Here is a 21,031-nt window from a genome sequence, read left to right on the forward strand (position 1 = left end):
AATAAATAGAAAATCAATGTTTAAGTTGCAGGACAATACTGTATTCAATGCCACAGTGCTTTAATGTCAGTGCATTTGTGGATTCCAAGTTGTCACTTATTTTGAAAAAAGAGTTCTATTTGAAATTGGTGTATGTCTTGTTCACTGTCTTCCTTTTGAACAGAAGAGGTAAATTTCAAGTTACAAGGAATCAGGCAATTGTGGAAACAATTGCCTGATGTAAGTTGACATCATTTCTGCTATAGTATTCCTTCAGTTATCTTTAAATATAACAATCTGACTCTTCATTCTGAAAGTGCTTACAATAAATTAGTATGGGGAATAATTTTACTCTCATTGGATGATTGAAAGCTTTTATCAGATTTTAAACATACAGAAAGTACAAAATATCATAAGATTGCAAGAACTAAGCCACAAAGGTTACATTTTTTCTGTAAGTCATCATTCCTGGGTATGTTTGTTTTACTTATTTGTTTCTAAAGCAGACCCAGATCCTCAGAAGAGGAGGGGAAAGAGAAAGAGAAAATAGTTGTGGTACCCAAGATCAGAGTCACTTAAAGCAGAGGTCCGGGATGCAGCCCACTACCGGGCTGTGATTTATTCCCAACCAGACTACCCAAATGGAGGGACGGCATATGCATGCATGCAGATCGAGTTATGTGAGCAATGGGCTGGCATGCATGCACACTTGCGCAAGTTGTGCTTCCCGCCCCTTGCATAGGTTGAGTTGCACCTGCATGCATGTCGCTCTGCCACTCACACAGCCCAGTTCCCCTCTCCCCAGACCATCAAGCCACAAAGGTCGGAAACCACTGGCCTAAAGCAACCAAATCACTTTGAAGATACAACAATTTCATTAGACATGCAACCAATAAAGTGTATATCAAGTTCCCACCCAAATATTGGCAGTTTGCTGAACAGCCCTGAACAAAAGCAGAGTCATAACTTATATATCTTTGGGCTACAGCAGTACATTTCAAAAATAAAGACAAAAGCTCCCTGAACATTAAATCAGTAAACAGTAAAGTTTGGGTAGTATGAGAATAATCCATTTTCATCAGTAATTGTATATGTAGCCATTTGGGTTTCAGCATTCTAAGAATTTTTCCATATTCTTTGGCGCCATTATATTTTGCAGTTGGAGAAAAACTTGTAGGTCAGCTAGGGCAACATCTAATTGTTGCAAAAAAAACTGGAGCAAAAAGAAAGGAGGAAGATTCTCTCACTGTTCAGGGGCATTCCTTCCAAACAGCCTCTCCTAAAACCTGAGTCCAGTGGTTATAGTCCAGTTCTGCCGTGCTACTCCTTTATGTTCAACCTGTCAGATATTGAAGTTTATTGGGAATCTCCAGGACTCAAATACCAGTTTAGTTTATTTCCAGAGGTTTTTCAATCTGAACACTTTTTAGTTGTTTCTGAGTTATTTCTCATAGTATTACACCTTCTTATTATTTTGGTTATATATTATTGCTGGTTTTCCTCTTAGATTTTAATTGTGGTTGCTGACTGTTACGTTTTTAAGGTTGTGGTTCCAATTAGTAAGAAATCAATTACTCTAAGAGCTGGCTCTGAAGATATGCAGAAGGAGAAAGACTAAGTGAGGCAAACACTGTCAGATTGTATTCTGAAAAACATACTGTGAAGGGCTTGATGACTCGGCATGGATGAATTCATGAGTTAGGAGGTGAGCAGTAAAGAGCAACCACAGACAGTAAGAATAATGTCATACATTGTTCCAGCAGTGAAGGCTTTAATGCTTTTGTATTCAAGGCGCAGTTGTTAATCTTTCAGTGCCAGTAAGAAATGTTTCTTACTAATAGAGGTGTGCCAAACCCCTGGTCATTTTGGAAATATTCCAAGCTTAGTTTTGAATTATGACTTTGAGGTAACTTAAGCCCTTTCCCATTTCAAATATTTTAACCACTCCTTTACTTCTATAAAAACTTAATTACACCTAAGAAAAATCTTTCTCTTCAGGGAAGCATTCTTATCCCTGCACTCTTTTCTGACTGTGCATTTCCAGGCATCTGCATCCCTGGAAGTGTAGGAAGATCTCTGCATCAAGCTCAGAAACAGAAACAGAGCTCCACTCCCCAGCTATGGATCCCCAGTGGTTCTTTCCTCAAAAAATCCTCAAAGCCCTCACAAATCTGATTCTTATCAAATTTGTGAGGCTTTCCCAAGAGGAAGAGTGTTGATATGGGCTCATGGCACTGAAATTTAAGAAGACTGTAAGTCTTTACAGCATGCCAATTCTATCCTTAAATAAAATAAGCAGGAAGCATGTTGCAAGATATGTTCTTAAAATATAAACCACCTTTATTATCTTTCAATAGGGAATTACTAACTCACATTCTTCTTCCTTGATTCTGTTTTGATTGTTGAAGATGTTTCTCTATAGCTATTCTATATCAGGAACCCCAGAGCAACATTTATTGGATATAAAGAAAGCCAGTTAAGATACATTTATGCAGAATGCTTTTTGATGTTTCCCTCCCTAGTCACCTTCTTCCAAACATATCTTACTTGCAAAACTGTCAGTTTCTTCATTAACAACTTCTTCCTACTATTTCCAGGCTTTGACTATCCAAAAATTTTTCATAGGTACATACCAATCATATTATTCCTTTTCAGGACAAGCAGTGCAATGTAGATTGTAGGCAAAGAGGGATTCTTCTTCTTCTTGTGCCTTATCCTTCATCGGACGTTGGCGATCATGTTGGCGATCCTATTTTCATAAACAACCACACGAAAAAGTGCTGTTGAGTTTTATCCAAACCAGTCCCTTAGATATTGAAGCCATGATGTTCTCCTTCTGCCTGGATCCCATTTGCCTTCAATTTTTCCTTGGAGGATTAAGTGAAGTATGGCTTATTTTTCTGGGTGTTGCATTATGTGTCTAATATATTCTACTTTTGCTTTTTTGTAGTTTTGATGATTTCCCTTGGCTTTCCCAGGTGGCTTATCATCTCCTCATTTCTGATTTTGTCAACCTAACGTATATGTAACAGCCGCCTGTAAATCCACATTTCAAATGCTTCTAGTCTCTTCAAGTGGCTTTCTGTCAGAGACTAACTCTCCACTCCGTAGAACAGGATAGAAAAGATGTAGCATCTGACAAGCCAGATTTTCAATTTTAGGCTTATATCATGACTGCAGGAGACCTTTCTTCAAAGGGGGATACTGTACATCCTGTATAAAAGAGAGTAAAGGTGGGATATTTGGATATGGGAAGAGTTTCAATATCTGGTTTAAATCAGCACCTTCTCCATACATCTTCATGACTTTGTGTCCTTGCTTCCATTGCACCCATATATTGATTTGTGCACTGGCTTTTGTCTTTAGATTTCTTGTATTCTGTTTCACCAACTCCCTTTAACTTTCAAATCAAATCAAAATTTTTATTAAGGTTATAGACCCGCACAAGAAAATTAAAATGCAAACAGTAACAAATAATAGATATGTAATGATCAAACTTTTTCAACATACTGTAATACTTTTGCACCAGCCAAGTCATTCTTGAACCTGTCTCTCTCTCTCTCGTTTGACACCCTCACTTCTCAAGCAACCTATTTCCATGGCATTCAACTTACTTTCATTTATTTCCTAAAATACCCAATTATCATTTCCATATAACAAGGTGCATGCTATTATCTACCGATTTTTGCATCTATTTCAAGAAATATTTATATCTTGCAGCAGAACATATACTATTCACTAACCCTTTGCGAGCATTTGCACACCATAAAGTCTTTCCATCCTCATCTTTACTGATATAGCAAAATGCAAAATTTGCTGCTTCTATATTTTTATTGCATCTTCCAGCAGAATAACTGGACTGTGCTTATTGCTGGTGTAGAGATTGTAGAGAAACCAATTTAGAGTGTCAAATAAAAAAATAAATATATAGTAACCACACTGCAGATCGCCTTTGCAGAATATTTACAGTTCTACACCTTTATTGTTATTGATGATATAAAGTTAGATTGTTTTCTTTCCCTTATTTTCAAATGTTTCTCAGATGTTGCTAATATACCTGTGATGCATTGCTTTTGAAACGATAGTTTGCCATGCAACATATGGTGCTTTTCTTCTGGTTGTTGTAGAAACTGGTTTATATTACATGGTGATTTCTTACCCTTTTCTCCAAGGTTGATGGGAGGGGATGCAGATAATGTAATATATCTCAGACCTCTTTTTTATGCAAAATCCTAGATTTTTGTACACTTGCAAATATCACATTCTTATTTATGTAATATAATGGATGGGTGTGTGTGTGTGTATGTGTGTGTGTATAATGGCAATATAATTGCATATTGGGAATTTGTGCCACATAAGCACCTAAATTCAGAAATAAAATGAATTCACAGATAATATTCCAAGTCCCATCTTTGTCCTAGGGACAAAGGAAAGGGAGAGAGAGGGAAGGAATGGGGAGAGGGGCAGGGAGAGAGAAAGAGAGAGATCAAATTCTATTTTTAATTCCATTGCTCCAGTAATGGAGCAGTTGTGGGTGAATAGCAGTAAAAGAGAGGTCAACTCAGAAAATCTGATACAGGTAGTCCTTAACTTACAACCATTCATTAAGTGATCATCGAAATTACAATGGCACTGGAAAAAAGTGACTTACAACCAGTTTTCACACTTATGACCATTGTAGCATCCCTGTGGTTAAAATTCAGTCACTTGGCAACCAGCATGCATTTATGATAATTGCACTGGCCTGGAGTTATATCATCGCCATTTGTAATCTTCCCAGCTGGCTTCCAATAAGCAAAGTCAATGGGGGAAGCTAAATTCACTTAAGAACTGCATGATTCACTTAACAACTGCATTGATTTGCTTAATAACTGGGAAATCATTTTGTAAAATGAGGCATAACTTAATAACTATCTTCTTTAGAAATGGAATTGTGTGCATAAGTCGAGGATTGCCTGTATAGACCAATGGGTGTCCTTTGTCAAGGATATTCAATCTATTTAGGTTTTGGTAGAAGCAACCTGCCTCAATTTATTTTCCCTACCAAGAACTTGCTTACTTTCCATGTGTTAAGTCAGAGTGGGGAACAATGGCGGTTTTCTGACTTGTGGACTTTAATTCCCAAAATTTAATTCCCAGTATGGAAGAGTAACACTTCCTTAAAAAACCTTAGTCCAGCTGGCCTGGCTGGTAGCACCTTGTAAGAGCCCCTTTCCAGGGTTACAGGAGAAGACAGTCAACAGTTTTAAAGGCGGAAGTGGGCTTTATGCCGCAACAGCAGATAAAGCAGCAGAACCATCTTCTAGGAGAAGGGAAACTCTGATTACAAACCTCCACTCCCTTGTGGACTAGTGCCTTGTGCAACTACTGGAAAAGGCTTCAGGAGTCAACCTCAAGGAAAAATCGGAGCCGGAGTCCCGGAAGCAGTTCATTACTGTGTACAACCATGCTGAAACCAATTGTATTGGCTGTGCCATTCCATTGAACTATTTCAGCAACGTGGAGAGGGGGGATCTGCTAATTGGGTAACAGTCTATCCTCCATATTAATCTACCCAGACCTCATGCTGGAGAGAACACTCCAGCTTTGATCTCTTTTCAGAGCACGATACCATAGTCTTTTGAGACTGAAGGATGCCAGTACATACTGTAGGTTACACTGCACATACGTTCTACATCGAAACCCCCAGACTGTTGCTCTTTTATACATTAATTTTAATTTTATACATTAGTAATTATATTAAAACTATTTACCATATTTTTCTGTATATAAGACAATACTTTTTGTTTAAAATATTTACCTAAAAATGGAGAGGCATCTTATACACAAGGGAGCCAAGAGGAGAACCACAGTTGCAAAACTGCCAATAACTTATCTCTGCAAACTAGCCTCAGAAGCGAAACTTCCAATTGCAGAGGCAAGCTAACAGGTTTCCTTCAGTCATGAGCCTTATTTTACTGACATCAGCTGATGCTGTAGAAAGTGTGTAGCCAGTGCCCATGTGCGACAGGGAGCGGTAATGTCGGAACTTTAAGAATGTCAGAAAACAAAAAATAAATAAATATTGGTATTGGTAAGCAAATGTCTTACTCTGCAAAATAAATGTCTCCTATTTAATGTTTTAAATATTGATTTCTGAATTTTGGGTTAGAAAAGTGAGGGGGGCGTCCTATATATGGGGGCATCTTAAAGACGGGAACATACAGTATATGCTTCTGGTCTAGATCTAGTTTTTAACAATGTACAGGGAGGCTTAAAATAACTTTTGGTCTAAAATTAACTCATCATCAAGAGAGTTTACAGATTTCATCTGTTTTTGAGTTTTAACATCATCAAGATTCAGTGTATAGTTTTAATTAAGCCATGTTTGCAATTATTATTCTCAGTGACTATTAATGATGGAAATTTCATCCTTTATATATCAGAAAGCATAAGCCTTGAGCATTAAACTTAGACTTAGAATAACTTTATTGTCACTTTAAATGTACACTAATCGGCATACATTGAAATGAAATTCCATTGCATACAGCTTTCAAAGGGTCACCACCTCCAATATACACTACATAAACATGGCAAAATAAATAAATAAATATGCATATACTCACATATATTATATGACACAGAGAAACAACAACTTGGTTTTTAAGGAGTTTAAATATTATAATAGATAGTGTCTTTTCTTACCTGTCTATAAAAGGAATTGTAGTTCATTTTAAATAAAAGGTCACAGGAACAAATTCAAAATCTACTGCCCCAAATCTTGGATTTTGTTATGGATGTGCAGCATAATTGTTGGAAACTGCATGGTGATTAAAGCTGTCAAACAGAAGACCATGTTATACTAAATCCCTGGATTTATTGCAGAATACCAAGATAATAATGCATCTTTGTTTATATTTGTAATTAATACTGTGGAAGAAAGTATGCTGAAAAGCTTGTTTGAGCAAGATTTATCTGCTGAATGAGATTACAATTGTATGTCACCATTCAAACAGTAATTGGTGCATTTCATTAGAACATAATTGAAAACAAAATTGATGTTAGTGCCATGCAATAAATGATCTTGATAAATATTTTATTGTGTGCCATGATATTGAGGGCATGTTTACAAAGAGGCTGATTATCCTGGTATTTCTATAGGGGTGTATGCAGTTCATGAGCTGCAATGATTAAGAAAGGTCTGCTATCATAATTAATATTTCTTTTTATGGGCATCACAAAAAGCTCCACGTCATCTTCATACTAAATAGGCTGTTTTTCCTAAGTTGAGAAATAGACTATAAGTATATTCCTTTATGGTAACCTGAGACAGCCGAACATAGACTGATTGGTTGATTATGGGCCACCAAATCAGTGTCATCTCTTAACAACTGCATGGATGTTCTCCATGATGACCTGTACCTACCCTTGTTCTCCAGGTCCTTCAATCCTTATCTTCTTCCAATTCTGCTTCCCTTAATATATATTCCTAATATAGGTTCAATAAAATAAGCGAAAAGCACATAGCCTTGTCTCATTTCTTTGCCAACTTGGAGCCAGTTTGTTTCACTATGTTCTGCCTGTACTTTGAGTTCTAATGTGTATATACAGTAGTTGTGATACAGAAAATGAGATTTTCGGAATTCCCATTTTCTAAGTATGTCCCCGTTTGACATGATTGACACAATCAAAGGTCTTTCTATAATCAGTAGAACATATACTAACTTCTTTCAATTATTCTTTGAGTTCCTCAGTTATCCTGGGTGTATCACAATATTGACTTTCCAAAGCCAGTTTGAACACCAGGCATCTCTTTTTCCATCTAGAGCTCTATATAGATGGTCCTTACAATTGAGCTGTTCCTCCCACTGCAAGTTTCTCCTACTGCCTTTGAGTGAAATATCAAAAGGAGGAGAATGGAAAACATAACTCTGGCCAAGCCATAGTGGTGGGGTGTTGTAATGTGTGAAATCTAATGCTATAAGTTTGATAATATAGTGATTTTTGATCTAGAGTTCCCTCTTCTATTTTGAAATATCTTCTCTGGCAGCAGTGACATGCAGTGAGGTTTATGGCTGGTGAGGCAGCATTTTTTTTAGACTTGTGGACTTCGACTCCCAGAATTCCACAGCCAGGCATGCTCAGTTCTGATTTAAAGCAACAGCATTTGTTTCTCTAAACTTATTTTCTAAATAAGTTTCCTTCTTTCTTTTTCTTTTTCTTCTCCCTTCCCCTCCTTCCTCCCTTTCTCAAACACACACACACACACACACACACACACACATACAAAGTTGCACCAGGATTCAGAAAATTTAGGTTTTAGCAGCATTTTGGCTGGCAGGTGTAAGTAGAAGTGGAAATTCATTCTACTGAAAACATTGTTTTTGCTTATGATTGGATAATTAAAATTTCAGAAGACCCAAAGGCATAGTATCATAGTGTTACATAGTGCATAAACTAAAGAACTGTCTCAATATGCTCCCACCCCTCTCTCTCAAACACACATACACATGCACGCGCACACACACACACACACACACAAAGTTGCACCAGGAGGATGAAGTTTGAATTCCTCCCCCTCCCTCTGACCCACACGTACACGTACCTTTTCCAGCTGTTTCAGAGAGGATTTCAACTCTGCTCTTGCCTGCCATCATGAAAAGAAAAAAAATGTAAAAGGAAAAAGGCAAGAGCTGAGGTAGGCTGAGCTAGTTGCTGCCAGAGTCACTGTGTGGATGACTCTGCTTTTTAAAAAAGCCTCTAAAAAAGTGCCCTCTACAGGAGGCAGGGGAATGACGTGCCTCCTTTACGTCAGGAATTTTTCGGTTTTTAACCCTTGCTTAGCTCTGCTCGAGTGATCATAAAGTCAGACTAGATGAGGCACCTCATTCTCCTGCCGCCTCCTGTAGAGGGCACTTTTTTAGAGGCTTTTTTAAACAGTTAAGCACTAAGCAGAGTCATCTATGGTGACTGACAGCAACTAGCTCAGCCTTTTTCCTTTTACATTTTTTTTCTTTTCATGATGACAGTGGTGAGGCTCTGCCTCCCCTGCCTCCCCTGACTGCATGTCCCTGTCTGGCAGCATCTGCACTGTTGTTATATTTTGAAAACAATTAAAATCAATATAGTTTTAGTGTGCCTTCAATCTTGGATGATGTGGGTAACTATCAAAAGTAAAACTAATCACGTTTGTTTCTTTTGATCTCTCCCATTATTAAGTTTATACAGTGTTTTAACTTTATATTTTGTTGTTAGCAATTAAGAATCTTTTTTAAATGGGAAAGATTATAAATCCAATCATAATAAATTAAACAATTAAAACTGATGCATTTTTAAGACTTATTATTAAGTTCATCATTAGCCGATCTATCATCAGTACAACCAAAAGGATGACCCAATGGCAGAAATATTCAAATCATCTACAGCAGAGGTTCTCAACCTGTGGGTCAGGACCCCTTTGGGGGTTGGATGACACTTTCACAGGGGTTGCCTAACACCATTGAAAAACACATATTTTCAAAAAAATACAGAAAACATAAAATAATTTAATGGTTGGGGATCACCACAACATGAGGAACTGTATTAAAGGGAAAGTTGAGACCCACTGATCTACAGACTTGCAATCCACGCAACTCATACAATTGGAATTACAAAATGTAGCTGTGGCGATAACCACAATCACAATGATGCTAGCACTATTGCCTGCCTTTGTTGATCAATGCTGCCCTACAACTATTGTTTATAAGATGATTTCAGAGCCCCGAGCCTCCTCAGCATTGTTTGGCTTTTCTTTTTTATCAGTCCCCAAGTTTAAGGTGATTTCTCCTTATGTTTTTATGGCTTTTTTGAAGAATATGGTTTCATGAGTATATTCATGCATCAGAATACAGATGAACCAAAGTAACTGTTTAACACACACACAATCTTGAAATTATGTTCCAGCATGTGATTCCAAATTCAGTGAATCCATTCCTGAGTTGTTATACACCAAGCCATAGAATATCTCTCTAGTATAGGCTGTTCCATATAGTTCGAATCCTCTTTAGCGTAAATAACAAAATCTTTCATTGGTTTCACTGTTCAATCTGCCTTTGTGAGGTCAGCAGAATAAAGTGAAAATTCCATTGCGAATCTTACCTCTATCTCTTAGCAAAATCTTTTCCAACAAGCTACCTATGTACTTTCATCATAGGAACATTTTTATTGAATCCTCATAATCAAAACCAGATGTTCAAGTATTAGAATGAAACTATTTATAGATGCATTATTTAAAAATAAGAAGTATGTTGACTAATTAATGAGTATTATTATTGCTTTTGTTCCTGAGTCTTCCTGGAGGGAAATCATTGTTTTTTGGATGATGAGACTTAAATATCAGAATCACAGAGATATGGCTGAAAAATTATTGAGTTTAATAAAATAAAGATTGCATTCTGAGAGGAGTTGCTTAAACAATGATTTGACTCTAAATAATTATGTCCAGTGATTTGGATATAATTATTTACCACCAGGAAAAACTGGTTGATAATAATTGTTAATTTTATGTCCAATATGGAATGCTGCAGTGATTTTTAAAAAAGAAATAATTATATCCATAAGATATAACAGCCTCCTAAAAAAGCACCTTTGAGACAACCATGACCTGGATGACTGAGAATCATTGGCTCTAATGATTTAAGGATAAATTCTACAGTGATTCTTGGGTACCTCAAAATTCTTGAAAAGTTTCCAACAATTCAGAAATGATCCTTTTAAAACCTAATAACATTAGTAATAAGGAAAAATTGGTGTTTGATATATAATAGCATTTTAAAGTATTTGATACATTGCTATTGGGACTGAAAATTAGTATTTTGAAATAAAAACGGACTAATTAAACACATATAGCTCATGTTAAATTTTGTTCCTCTTTTGCGGACGAGAAAGCGAGGGTTTTTAATCCGCGAGATGCGAGGGTTCCTAGAAACCCGGAATTAATTTTAATTTTCAATATTAAAATAAGAGTTAAAATATGGGCACATGGGCAAGGAACATGGCTGCTGAGTTCGCCGCTCTGGCTTTGCACTGAAAGAAAATCTCGTGGAGAGGAGGAATTTGTGCTCTGGAGCTGAGCTGAGGGAGGCTGGGGGTGGTGTGAACTTCTTGCGGTCCGGGAGCTGGCAGTGGACCGGCAAATTTCTACTTCTCCGAGCTGCCAGCTCCGAAAGACGCCAGCACAGTTGAAGCCGCTGACGCCGCCCAACACCGCGGCCCAGCTGGTTTGAGAAGCCCGACCTCCCCCTTCGTGTTTGCTGCCTGACCGCCGCGACTACGACCTCCGCTGTGCCGCTAGCCTGCCGTTGCCAGCTTGAAAAACGCCGCAGCTCAGCTCAGCTGTTTTGGGACTTCATGGCCAAGCTGCCTGGGAAACTTTGATCTTCCCCCGACTATTGTTGGTGCCGCGGCCCCCGTTGTCTGTTGGCTCGCTGGTTGTGGAAGCGTTGTGTCTCTTTCCATCTGAGCCGCCTAACATCGCGGCTCGAACGAACGAGCGTAGCAGACGGTGGAGATTGGAACTAACTTAAACAACAAACAACGAGAGAGCTGGTGAGAGAGGGGAGTTTGGGAAGCGTCAGGGACACAGAGGGACGCTGCCTGTTGCTGGCCACCGACATTGCCGGCCGTGGTTACCATCTAATGCCGCCTAACATCGCGGCTTGAACAGAAGGAACTGGTGGAGACCGTGGAGATTAAAGGAGAACTAAGAGAGAGTTGGTGAGGGGGAAATTGGCCCCTGGGACAGAGTTGAGGGAAGGTGGAGAGTCCTATGATTCACAGCTGGCAGCGGACCGGCAAACTTTAATTTCCGAGCTGCCAGCCTCCATAGACGCCAGCATTGTTGGCTAATGAAATTGACCACCCTGGACTTGTTTTTGATGCGCTGGGCCCCAAGAACGTCGGGCCCGATTATTGAATGGAGCGCCCCCCCCTCCCCTTCTACCAGAGATAGGCTTCCCTCCCTCCCCCTTTGGACTCTTTGGACTCCTTTGATCCTGGAAATGTCATCAAAAGAAGCTGTTGAAATGAACACACTTACCAGACTTCTTGCTACTATGGTTAACTCCCCGGTTCGTACCATTGCAGCTGACTCCCGAACTCACTTTACCCCCCAGCCCCTCCCCCCCCTGGACTACACTGAACTTTTCAGAAGAGCCCCCCCTCAAGGTAGGCCCTCCCTTAGGAGAGGGCAGAAGACACCTCTGGACTACCTTAAACTGAACATTGTGTCTATGAGCCCGTGCAATTTTTAAACTTTTAAATTTTAAATTTTACTTTAATACGGTATGTTGAGTGCATGGGACTGCTTGGGATGATATGAATGATCTCACTTTTATTACTATTACTGTTGTAACTTTGTGTTTTAATTATTTCGTGAGGATTGTTTGAGTGAGAGTTTGGGTATGACTGATTCGGAGGACCTGCCGGGGTATGCGGGGGTCATCGGGGTGGTTGGGGGGACCACAACCACGGGTGAGGGTCGGAGCATTGCGGTCATGACAGGGAGAGGCAGATACGGCGGGGACTTTAGGGCAGGCCATCATCGGGGAAGGAGGGCTCGCTGTGTCATAGAGATCCCTCCTTCCGGCCCTAGGAGTCCCACTCCAAGGTCAGATGGCGCAGGTGTTCAGGACCCTGGTCTCAGGCTGCTGTCGCTAAATGCCAGGTCTGTTGTTCATAAGGCTCCCCTCATCCGGGACTTGATAACTGATGAGGGCGCAGACCTGGCATGTATTACTGAAACATGGCTGGGCCCTGAGGGAGGAGTCCCCCTCGTCGAGATGTGCCCAGCCGGATTTCAGGTGCTACACCAGCCGAGAGCCCAGGGAAGGGGTGGCGGTGTGGCTATTGTAGTCCGGGAGTCTTTAGTACCTCGTAGGATCCCTGCTCCGGAGCTTGTCGGGTGTGAGTCCCTGCTAGTGAAGCTGGACCTCAAGGGTCAAGTGGGTTTGCTGCTTACGTACCTGCCTCCCAACTACGTTGCAGCAGCCCTCCCCTCGCTCCTCGAGTCAGTAGCCGAGCTAGCGGTTGAGTTCCCTAGACTTATAGTTCTGGGGGACTTTAACTTGCCTTCGCTCGGTGAACACTCTGATGGAGCGCAGGAGTTCATGGCTTCCATGACAGCCATGGGCTTGACTCAAGTAATTCGAGGCCCAACTCACTCAGCGGGTCACACGCTTGACCTCGTATTCCTCTCGGAGCAGTGGAGTTACGATCTTGGTCTGAGGGGTAATGAGATCATACCCCTGTCGTGGTCAGACCACTACCTACTGAGGCTAGACTTCCGGAGGCCAAACCTCCACCGTAGGGAGGAGGAACCGACCAGCTGGTTCCGCCCCAAGCGACTTATGGATCCTGTTAGGTTCCAGACGGAGCTTGGGGTTATTCCTGATACCCTCGCCCACAGTTCGGCGGAGACTCTCGTCGCTGCCTGGCACTTGGCAGCTTCGGAGTCTCTCGACCGGATTGCGCTGCTACGGCCCCTCCGGGTCAGCGGCCCCCGGAGGCCTCCTTGGTTTACTGAGGAGCTCCGGGAGGTAAAGCGCCGGAGGAGACGCCTAGAGCACTCGTGGAGGTCCGATAGGTCCGAGTCGAAACGGGCACTTTTGACAGCATGCACCAAGGAGTATATTCGGACCCTAAGAACTACAAAAAGAACATACATTGCCTCCTTGGTAGCGTCCGCCGAGTCCCGCCCAGCCGCCCTGTTTAGGATAACCCGCTCCCTCCTAAATAGGAGGGAGACGGGGGACTCCTTACAGGGTAAGGCTGAGGAATATGTCCAGTTATTGGCGGACAAAGTTGCCCGGTTTCGAGCGGACCTGGACTCCACCCCAGTAGATCCAGCCGAGACACAAGGAGAAAACTTGGCAAACCATCTCTGGGTTGAGTTTCAGGAAGTTGCCTCTGGGGATGTGGACAAGGCTATGCGAGCTGTGAGTGCCTCCACCTGCATACTGGACCCGTGTCCCTCCTGGCTGGTTGCCAACAGCAGTGAGGTGACACGAGGCTGGATCCAGGCGGTTGTTACCGCTTCTCTTCGGGAGGGGTACTTTCCCACCGCGCTTAAGACAGCGGTGGTGAGACCCCTCCTGAAGAAGCCGTCTCTGGATCCAGCTATTCTTAATAACTATCGTCCAGTCTCCAACCTTCCCTTTGTAGGGAAGGTTGTTGAGAAGGTGGTGGCTCTCCAGCTTCAGCGTACCTTGGAGGAAGCTAACTATCTTGACCCCTTCCAGTCTGGCTTCAGACCCGGTTACAGCACAGAAACCGCTTTGGTCGCATTGACTGATGATCTCTGGAGAGCTAGGGATGGAGGCCATGCTTCCATCCTAGTTCTCCTGGACCTCTCAGCGGCTTTCGATACCATCGACCATGGTATCCTTCTGCGACGACTGCGGGAGATAGGGGTGGGCGGCACTGTCTTGCAGTGGTTCTCCTCCTATCTCTCGGACAGGTCGCAGTCGGTGTTAGTGGGGGGGCAGAGATCGTCCCTGAGGCCCCTAACCTATGGGGTGCCGCAGGGGTCGGTCCTATCCCCCCTACTATTTAACATTTACATGAAACCGCTGGGCAAGATCATCCGAAGGCACGGGATAAAATATCACCAATATGCGGACGATACACAGTTGTATCTGTCCGCCCCGTGCCAACTCAATGAAGCGGTGGACGTGATGAACCGGGGTCTTGAGGCCGTTATGGACTGGATGAGGGCTAACAAGCTTGTACTCAACCCGGAGAAGACCGAGTGGCTGTTGTGTTTCCCTCCCAAAAATTTGACCACCATACCATCACTCAGGCTGGGGGGACAAAATTTAAACCCCTCAGAAAGGGCCCGCAACTTGGGAGTCCTCCTGGATTCACAGCTAACTTTTGACCACCATCTCTCAGCTGTGACCAGGGGGGCATTTGCCCAGGTTCGCCTGGTGCGCCAGTTGCGGCCCTACCTGAATCGGGAGGCCCTCACAACAGTCACTCGAGCCCTTGTGATCTCTAGGCTGGAATACTGTAATGTGCTCTACATGGGGCTGCCCTTGAAGAGCATCCGAAGACTTCAGCTAGTCCAGAATGCGGCCGCGCGAGTGATCGTGGGCGCACCACGGTTCGCCCACATAACACCGATCCTCCGTGAGCTGCACTGGCTACCTGTTGGTCCCCGGGTGCACTTCAAGGTCTTACTCACCACCTATAAAGCGCTCCATGGTAGTGGATCTGGCTATTTGAGAGACCGCCTTCTGCCAATTACCTCCCTGCGTCCCATCCGATCGCATAGAGTTGGCCTCCTCCGTATTCCATCCGCCAGTCAGTGCCGACTGGCGACTACTCGGAGGAGAGCCTTCTCTGTTGCGGCTCCGACACTATGGAACAATCTCCCCGTGGAGATTCGTACCCTCACCACCGTCCAGGCCTTCCGTACAGCCCTCAAGAACTGGCTAACCCGTCAGGCCTGGGGATAATCTTATTTCGCCCCTCCCGAATGCTGAGTGAATGTTGAGTTTTATTGTCTAATTTACTTTGTGCACATTTCTTTTTTTGTATTGTCCTACACTCCCCTTCCTTTTTTGATTGTAAGCCACCCTGAGTCCCCTCAGGGAAAAGGGCGGCCTATAAATAAACTACAAACTACAAACTACAAAAGTGTATCGCTTGTTGGCTAGTTGAGGTAGAATTCACAATGATATGCAAATTTGATTTTTCTTACAAAGGTTATTGTTCAAAAATTATACATACTTGTCAGTAGTGGGTTTCAAACTTTTTTAGAACCTCTTCTTTAGGTGTGGCCTGCTTTTTGGGAGTGGCTTGCCGGCCATGTGACCAGGTGGGATTGGCTTGCCAGCCATGTGACTGGGTGGATGTTGCTTGACAGTCATGTGACTGGGTGGGCGTGGCCAACTTGTAAAATGTGGTGAAACACACTTAACAATGCTCTTGCTTAGCAACCAAAATGTTAGCTCAGAAACTCTGGCAATTGAAGCACGCAAGTCTTAAAGCTGTCAAGTTACAAAACCCTTGCACCCCTAACCCTTTAGGAAAAAAAACGTAGGGTTGTTCAAACTTGACAGCTTTAAGACTTGTGGACTTCAACTCCCACAATTCCTCCTCCAGTCATGTTGGCTCAGGAACTCTGGCATTGAAGTGTGCAAGTCTTAAAGCTGTCAAGTTACAAGACCCTTGCACTCATAACCCTTTAGAAAAAAAACTCAGGGGTGTTCAAACTTGGCAGCTTTAAGATTTGTGGACTTCAATTCCCAGAATTCCTCCTCTCGCTCTTGATCTTGATGATGTGCAGACGGGCTGGGAGGGGAGGGAACTGGAACCGGTTCTAAACGGCACTGTAGATTTGTAGAACCTCTTCTATAGAAGAGGTTAGAACTGGCAGGAACCCACCCCTGATACTTGTGAAGATTCATTTCAAGTCTACTTAAGGAAGAACAAAACATCACTGTGTGTACCATTAAAAATAGGAATATTGCAAAAATGATGTTCTCAAATGCTGTCTTCCTTCTGAAATGATTTATGAGGCTTCATATGATATAGGAAATGAAAACTAGAAATCTGGATAAGTAATGATTGCTTCAAGAGAATGGATATCTCTGAAAGCACAGTACATCCTGATAGGTTGACCTCCAATAAATTACTCTAGCAATTTTCAAACTGAGAAAAGGAAAGTTTTGTACTTTTATGGATAACAGACTCTACAGTATAGAGCTTGACAATGCCAAGATACTTCTTTAGAAGGTAGGCAAGTGCCATGTACTGTCTGCCATCTGACTGATTATAATTTTTTAGAAACAAACATGAAAGAAAAGAGTATTTAAGCAAAGTATTTAAGATCACTCACAAAAACAGTCAAGAAACAGTATAGCAAGGAATGTATCCAATGTCAGCATGTTGATTTCCATGACTAAGTTCTATACCAGACCAAGCTGGCTAGCCTATGTTAACTGTTCTTCCTACTTTTTTTCTTCTCTTTCATTGAAATATATTCTAAGAAAAAAAGAAAGGAAAGGAACAATTAGAATGTTAGGAAAAAGCAGAATGTATAAACAGGAAACAGTATGAGTAAAAGATAGGTTGGAGCTAAATTTGGAGTGAGCTGTCAAATAGTTGGGGAGGGACTATTTTGCCATTCTGAAGATCTCAAACTTATCTTTTGTTCTTTCAGGATTTGTGGAAACATGTAGTCTGAATCCTACTGAATGGATTTTCTTTTTGAGTGTTGCATTTTTTAAATATATTTTAACTGTATGCCTCCCAGAGTTGTTGGAAGTTGAGAAGCCCATAAAGTCTTATTAGTACAACTATTAAAGTAGTAATACCTCTTTGTAGTAATATATTATTATAGTAAAGAAATTCTTGCCTCCCAACATAATCATAATTATTCATCTCTCTCACCTTGACAAATGCCATTTATTTCTGGGCACTTGTTAAGACGTACAGTAATAATTTTTGTGTCTATGTATTATTGTGTTGTGTGTACAAGGTGTGAAGGTTATCAGGCAGTGACAGTCATCTGATTTTTTTTCCCAATAGCATTAACAATATCATTGGAAGAGAATATTTGCAGCACATGGTACAGAAATTGTGGAATCTTACAAAGGTTTCACTGGCTTGTGTATTTATTATACTTAAGTCTCTTAAAGGAGGTTTATACAGTTTAGATGTTATATTAGCTCATGACCAATTGATACACTACCCCACCAGTTCATCCTTACTGGGACTCTTTAGGGATAGGTAGCCTCCTTACTAAATATTTTATGTTCAACGTTTAAGTAATTCAGAGCCCAATTCATCAGATGCTAGGAAGTTTTATTTGATGAAAAGCAAGTTAGTAGACTTGTCACATGCTTGTATTTCATGATAATTATTTTTAGCACGGTTGCTAATCCAGCAAGTTTCGTACGAATCTAACCACAAGATAATTGTGTGTTAAAGGCCACAGTGAAAGCTTCAATATCCTTTCTAAGTGGGTTTGATAAAAATAAAAAAGATCTAAAGATTTTTAAAGTATTGATTTTAAATATTAACAGAAGGCAGCAAGTATGTCTTATTTGCAACCTATCATGCTCACCACTGCCTAATGTAAATCAGGACTATAAATAACTATCTGTGGGTTTCATAGAACAGATGATGCCATTCCTGACCTAGAGATATAGACATTTTATGTATGTTGATGATGACTAAATATTATCTTAATAGAGTCCAAATATTCCACATTGTGTCACCCTACATTCAAGATGTTTTTTTGCTGGCAGAAATATTTTTAAAAAAAATGAGGAACAAAATGCAGGTATTTTACATTACTTTTGGAATGAAAACAAATCAAACCATTACCTGTTAAATAGCAGACCATCATTAGTGGGCCCACATCTTTTCCCCTTTGGAGAACCCTCCCACAAAAAATAAAAACTTTGGGGGGGAAAATTAACGGCTCAAAAAGGGCCTTTTTGAGAGTTCCCTGACTAAAGTATATTCTCCCCCCCCCAACCTGCCACTATACTATCTATCAGTGTAATTTTTATATTGTTTTGTCCACTGAATTCAATGGCCCAGATTATTGGATAACAGTAGCCACCATTGTATACGTCATACAAACAAACATTAAGACTAGCAAATTGAGCCCTAAAAATCCAGATGACTATTAGATGCAATAAAGAGCTACAGGTTTTGCTATCAGTAAGCGGCCCTTTCGATTTTTGTAACCCAAATCTGGTAGATTTAGTTGTTATCCTTGAATGGAAAGTATTGATCCATCTGAACAAAGTCTGGAAAGGGTGTGCTCTTTTCCACCCTTCCTCTTAAAATACAGCCCTGTAGGAGCTCTATTTCTGCTTTTCCAGTTTTGATTCAAGAGATTAGAGATAAAATAACATGCTGAAAAAAGAGCTAATGCAATTGTTTTTGTACAAGTAGGGAGAATATGAAGATTATATTGTATACATATAGAAGATAGCTGCATTGTTGGGAGTTCTGCAGTGGAGAATATTTTATTTATTTAGAAAATCTATATAGCCACTCACTTCACATAAAAATATGTTCATGTGATATTCCCAATTTTATATGCATGTGAGAAATGTGCATGCATATCTATGTTACCAACTTAAAAGCAGTATATATTAGGAACAGTTCATTCCTGGGTTAATTTCTTAAAAACCTTTCTCACACACCATTTAGGCTCTTCCTTCTGGGACTAAATCTGGGGCCTTTTTTTCTATAGTAAACGTCACTGGACACCAACTCTTATTTATCAATTGGCAAGTAGATTATATCCATCCAGCGAAAGTGTTATGAATGCTTGCTATAGAAAGGTTTAGCTTGAATTGATGAAGAAAATATAACATCATGTCATTGAAATACTGTTATTTCAAGAGCCATGATGGCAAAGTGGTTAGAATGCTGTATTGCAGGCTAATACTGCTGACTGCCAGGGCTTCAATCCTGACTGGCTCAAGGTTGACTCAGGCTTCCATCCTTCTGAAGTCAGTAAAATGAAGTCCCAGATATATATATATATTTTTTTGGGGGGGGATATGCTGTAAATTGCTTAGAGAAGCCTTTAAAACACTGTGAAGCGGTATATAAGTCTTATTGCTTAGTGCTATTTCCAAATGAATGTATTACCTTAGATTCAGAATCAATTCAGAGGAAATCTTTTCAAGTTGCAAATGAGTCACCTCCTCCTCCTCAAAAGCCCAGATACTGATGTGAGCCCTTTTTGCTATTACAGACTTGAGTCTCCGACACGCTCTTTGGTGATGGAGGCTCCCAAGGGAGTTTTGATTAATGCTGAAGCTGGCAACCTGGAAGCAACGTGCAGGACGGAGCTTAAGCTGCAATCCAAAGATGGTGAGGTACGGAGAAAATGCAGTACACCTCAGAGCTGAGATCAGGACTCTGCTTTCGTTCTATTGTCAAGGCTGTTTAATTTGCAATGAGTACAGAACAGAGCTTATTACATTTAGGCAATTTTCAGATTTAAAAATTGGATGTTAATTCCATTTAGCACTGGAAATTCTCTTGGCAATTCCATTGAGCATTGATTTTAAAAAGAAATATGGATAGTTAATATATTAAAGTTCCTCATCAAGATGGTGGAACTCATTGTATGCAAACTGTGTTTCTCTCATACAAAGTGGCAAGTTGATTAATTAGTGTTAAAAGACTGGGATAATAGCAATGATTATAGGAAACAGATTTATGTAGCTGTAAAAATGAGTAATACAACTAAATTCCCATTTTGTTTGACAGTTTAAAGTGAGTTTTTCTTGACCAGTATAATTACCTCTTATATCATTTATTTTGTTAGTGAGGTGGGATCAACTCACTCCTATTGATCTGTAGACCTGGCAGCATTTTTAATGGGTTAAAACAAACTCTTTAGATCTTTGAAGGTATTTAGGAGTTTGCAATGGTAGTCCACAAATTTAATAACTCGGGAATTACCCAATAATCAAAGGGTACCAAGCCAATTTCAATGTAATTGGAACTATGGAATATTTTAATATTCAGTTGTCCTAGTTCAGTTTCTTGACATGCAAATGTAAACTATTAGCACTCCATTTAACAGCTAGGGTGTCAGCTTCTGCTTTGCTGCTGCTTCAGCTGCCATGAAACAGGAGGGGGGGGGCGTGTATGTGGGAGGGTTTTAATTGATGTGCTGGAGGTCTGCTGCAGGAATGTTCTAGGATGTTCCAGTCGTTGGGGTTTACGCATGCGTACGTGTTTCCCGCCTGCATCAACGGCCTTCACATTCCATCTTGGCCTGTCTTTTTGAAGTTATCTCACACCTGACATTTGAAGGACTTATGATTGGACTGGAGCTTTGATCCTAAGGGGGGGAACGGGCTTTGCCATATATCAATTGCTTTCGCGCCATATTATTCAGATCTTGCTTCACTACTGCTCGCTTACCATTTATAATTAGTAAAAGTACTTTGGATTTCCAACCCATGGAGTCTCTTGGTCTTCTTTCCTAATTATGGAATGGAGTGGGGCGTGACAAGAAGCAAGATCTGAATAATATCCCTTTCCAGGA

General features: G+C 40.9%; 1 protein-coding gene across 1 annotated transcript in view; it reads left to right on the forward strand.

Moving 5' to 3' along the window:
- The window catches only part of SGCD (sarcoglycan delta), a 210,391-nt gene that overhangs the window by 173,332 nt on the left and 16,028 nt on the right, over positions 1 to 21,031 (forward strand). The window contains exon 6 of the mRNA XM_032208768.1: positions 19,724 to 19,847. Within this exon, the coding sequence (XP_032064659.1) occupies positions 19,724 to 19,847 (124 nt within the window). The remainder of the gene's footprint in view (positions 1 to 19,723; positions 19,848 to 21,031) is intronic.

This window comes from Thamnophis elegans, chromosome 2 (genome assembly GCF_009769535.1).
Source record: "Thamnophis elegans isolate rThaEle1 chromosome 2, rThaEle1.pri, whole genome shotgun sequence".
NCBI classification, from domain to species: Eukaryota; Metazoa; Chordata; class Lepidosauria; order Squamata; family Colubridae; genus Thamnophis; species Thamnophis elegans.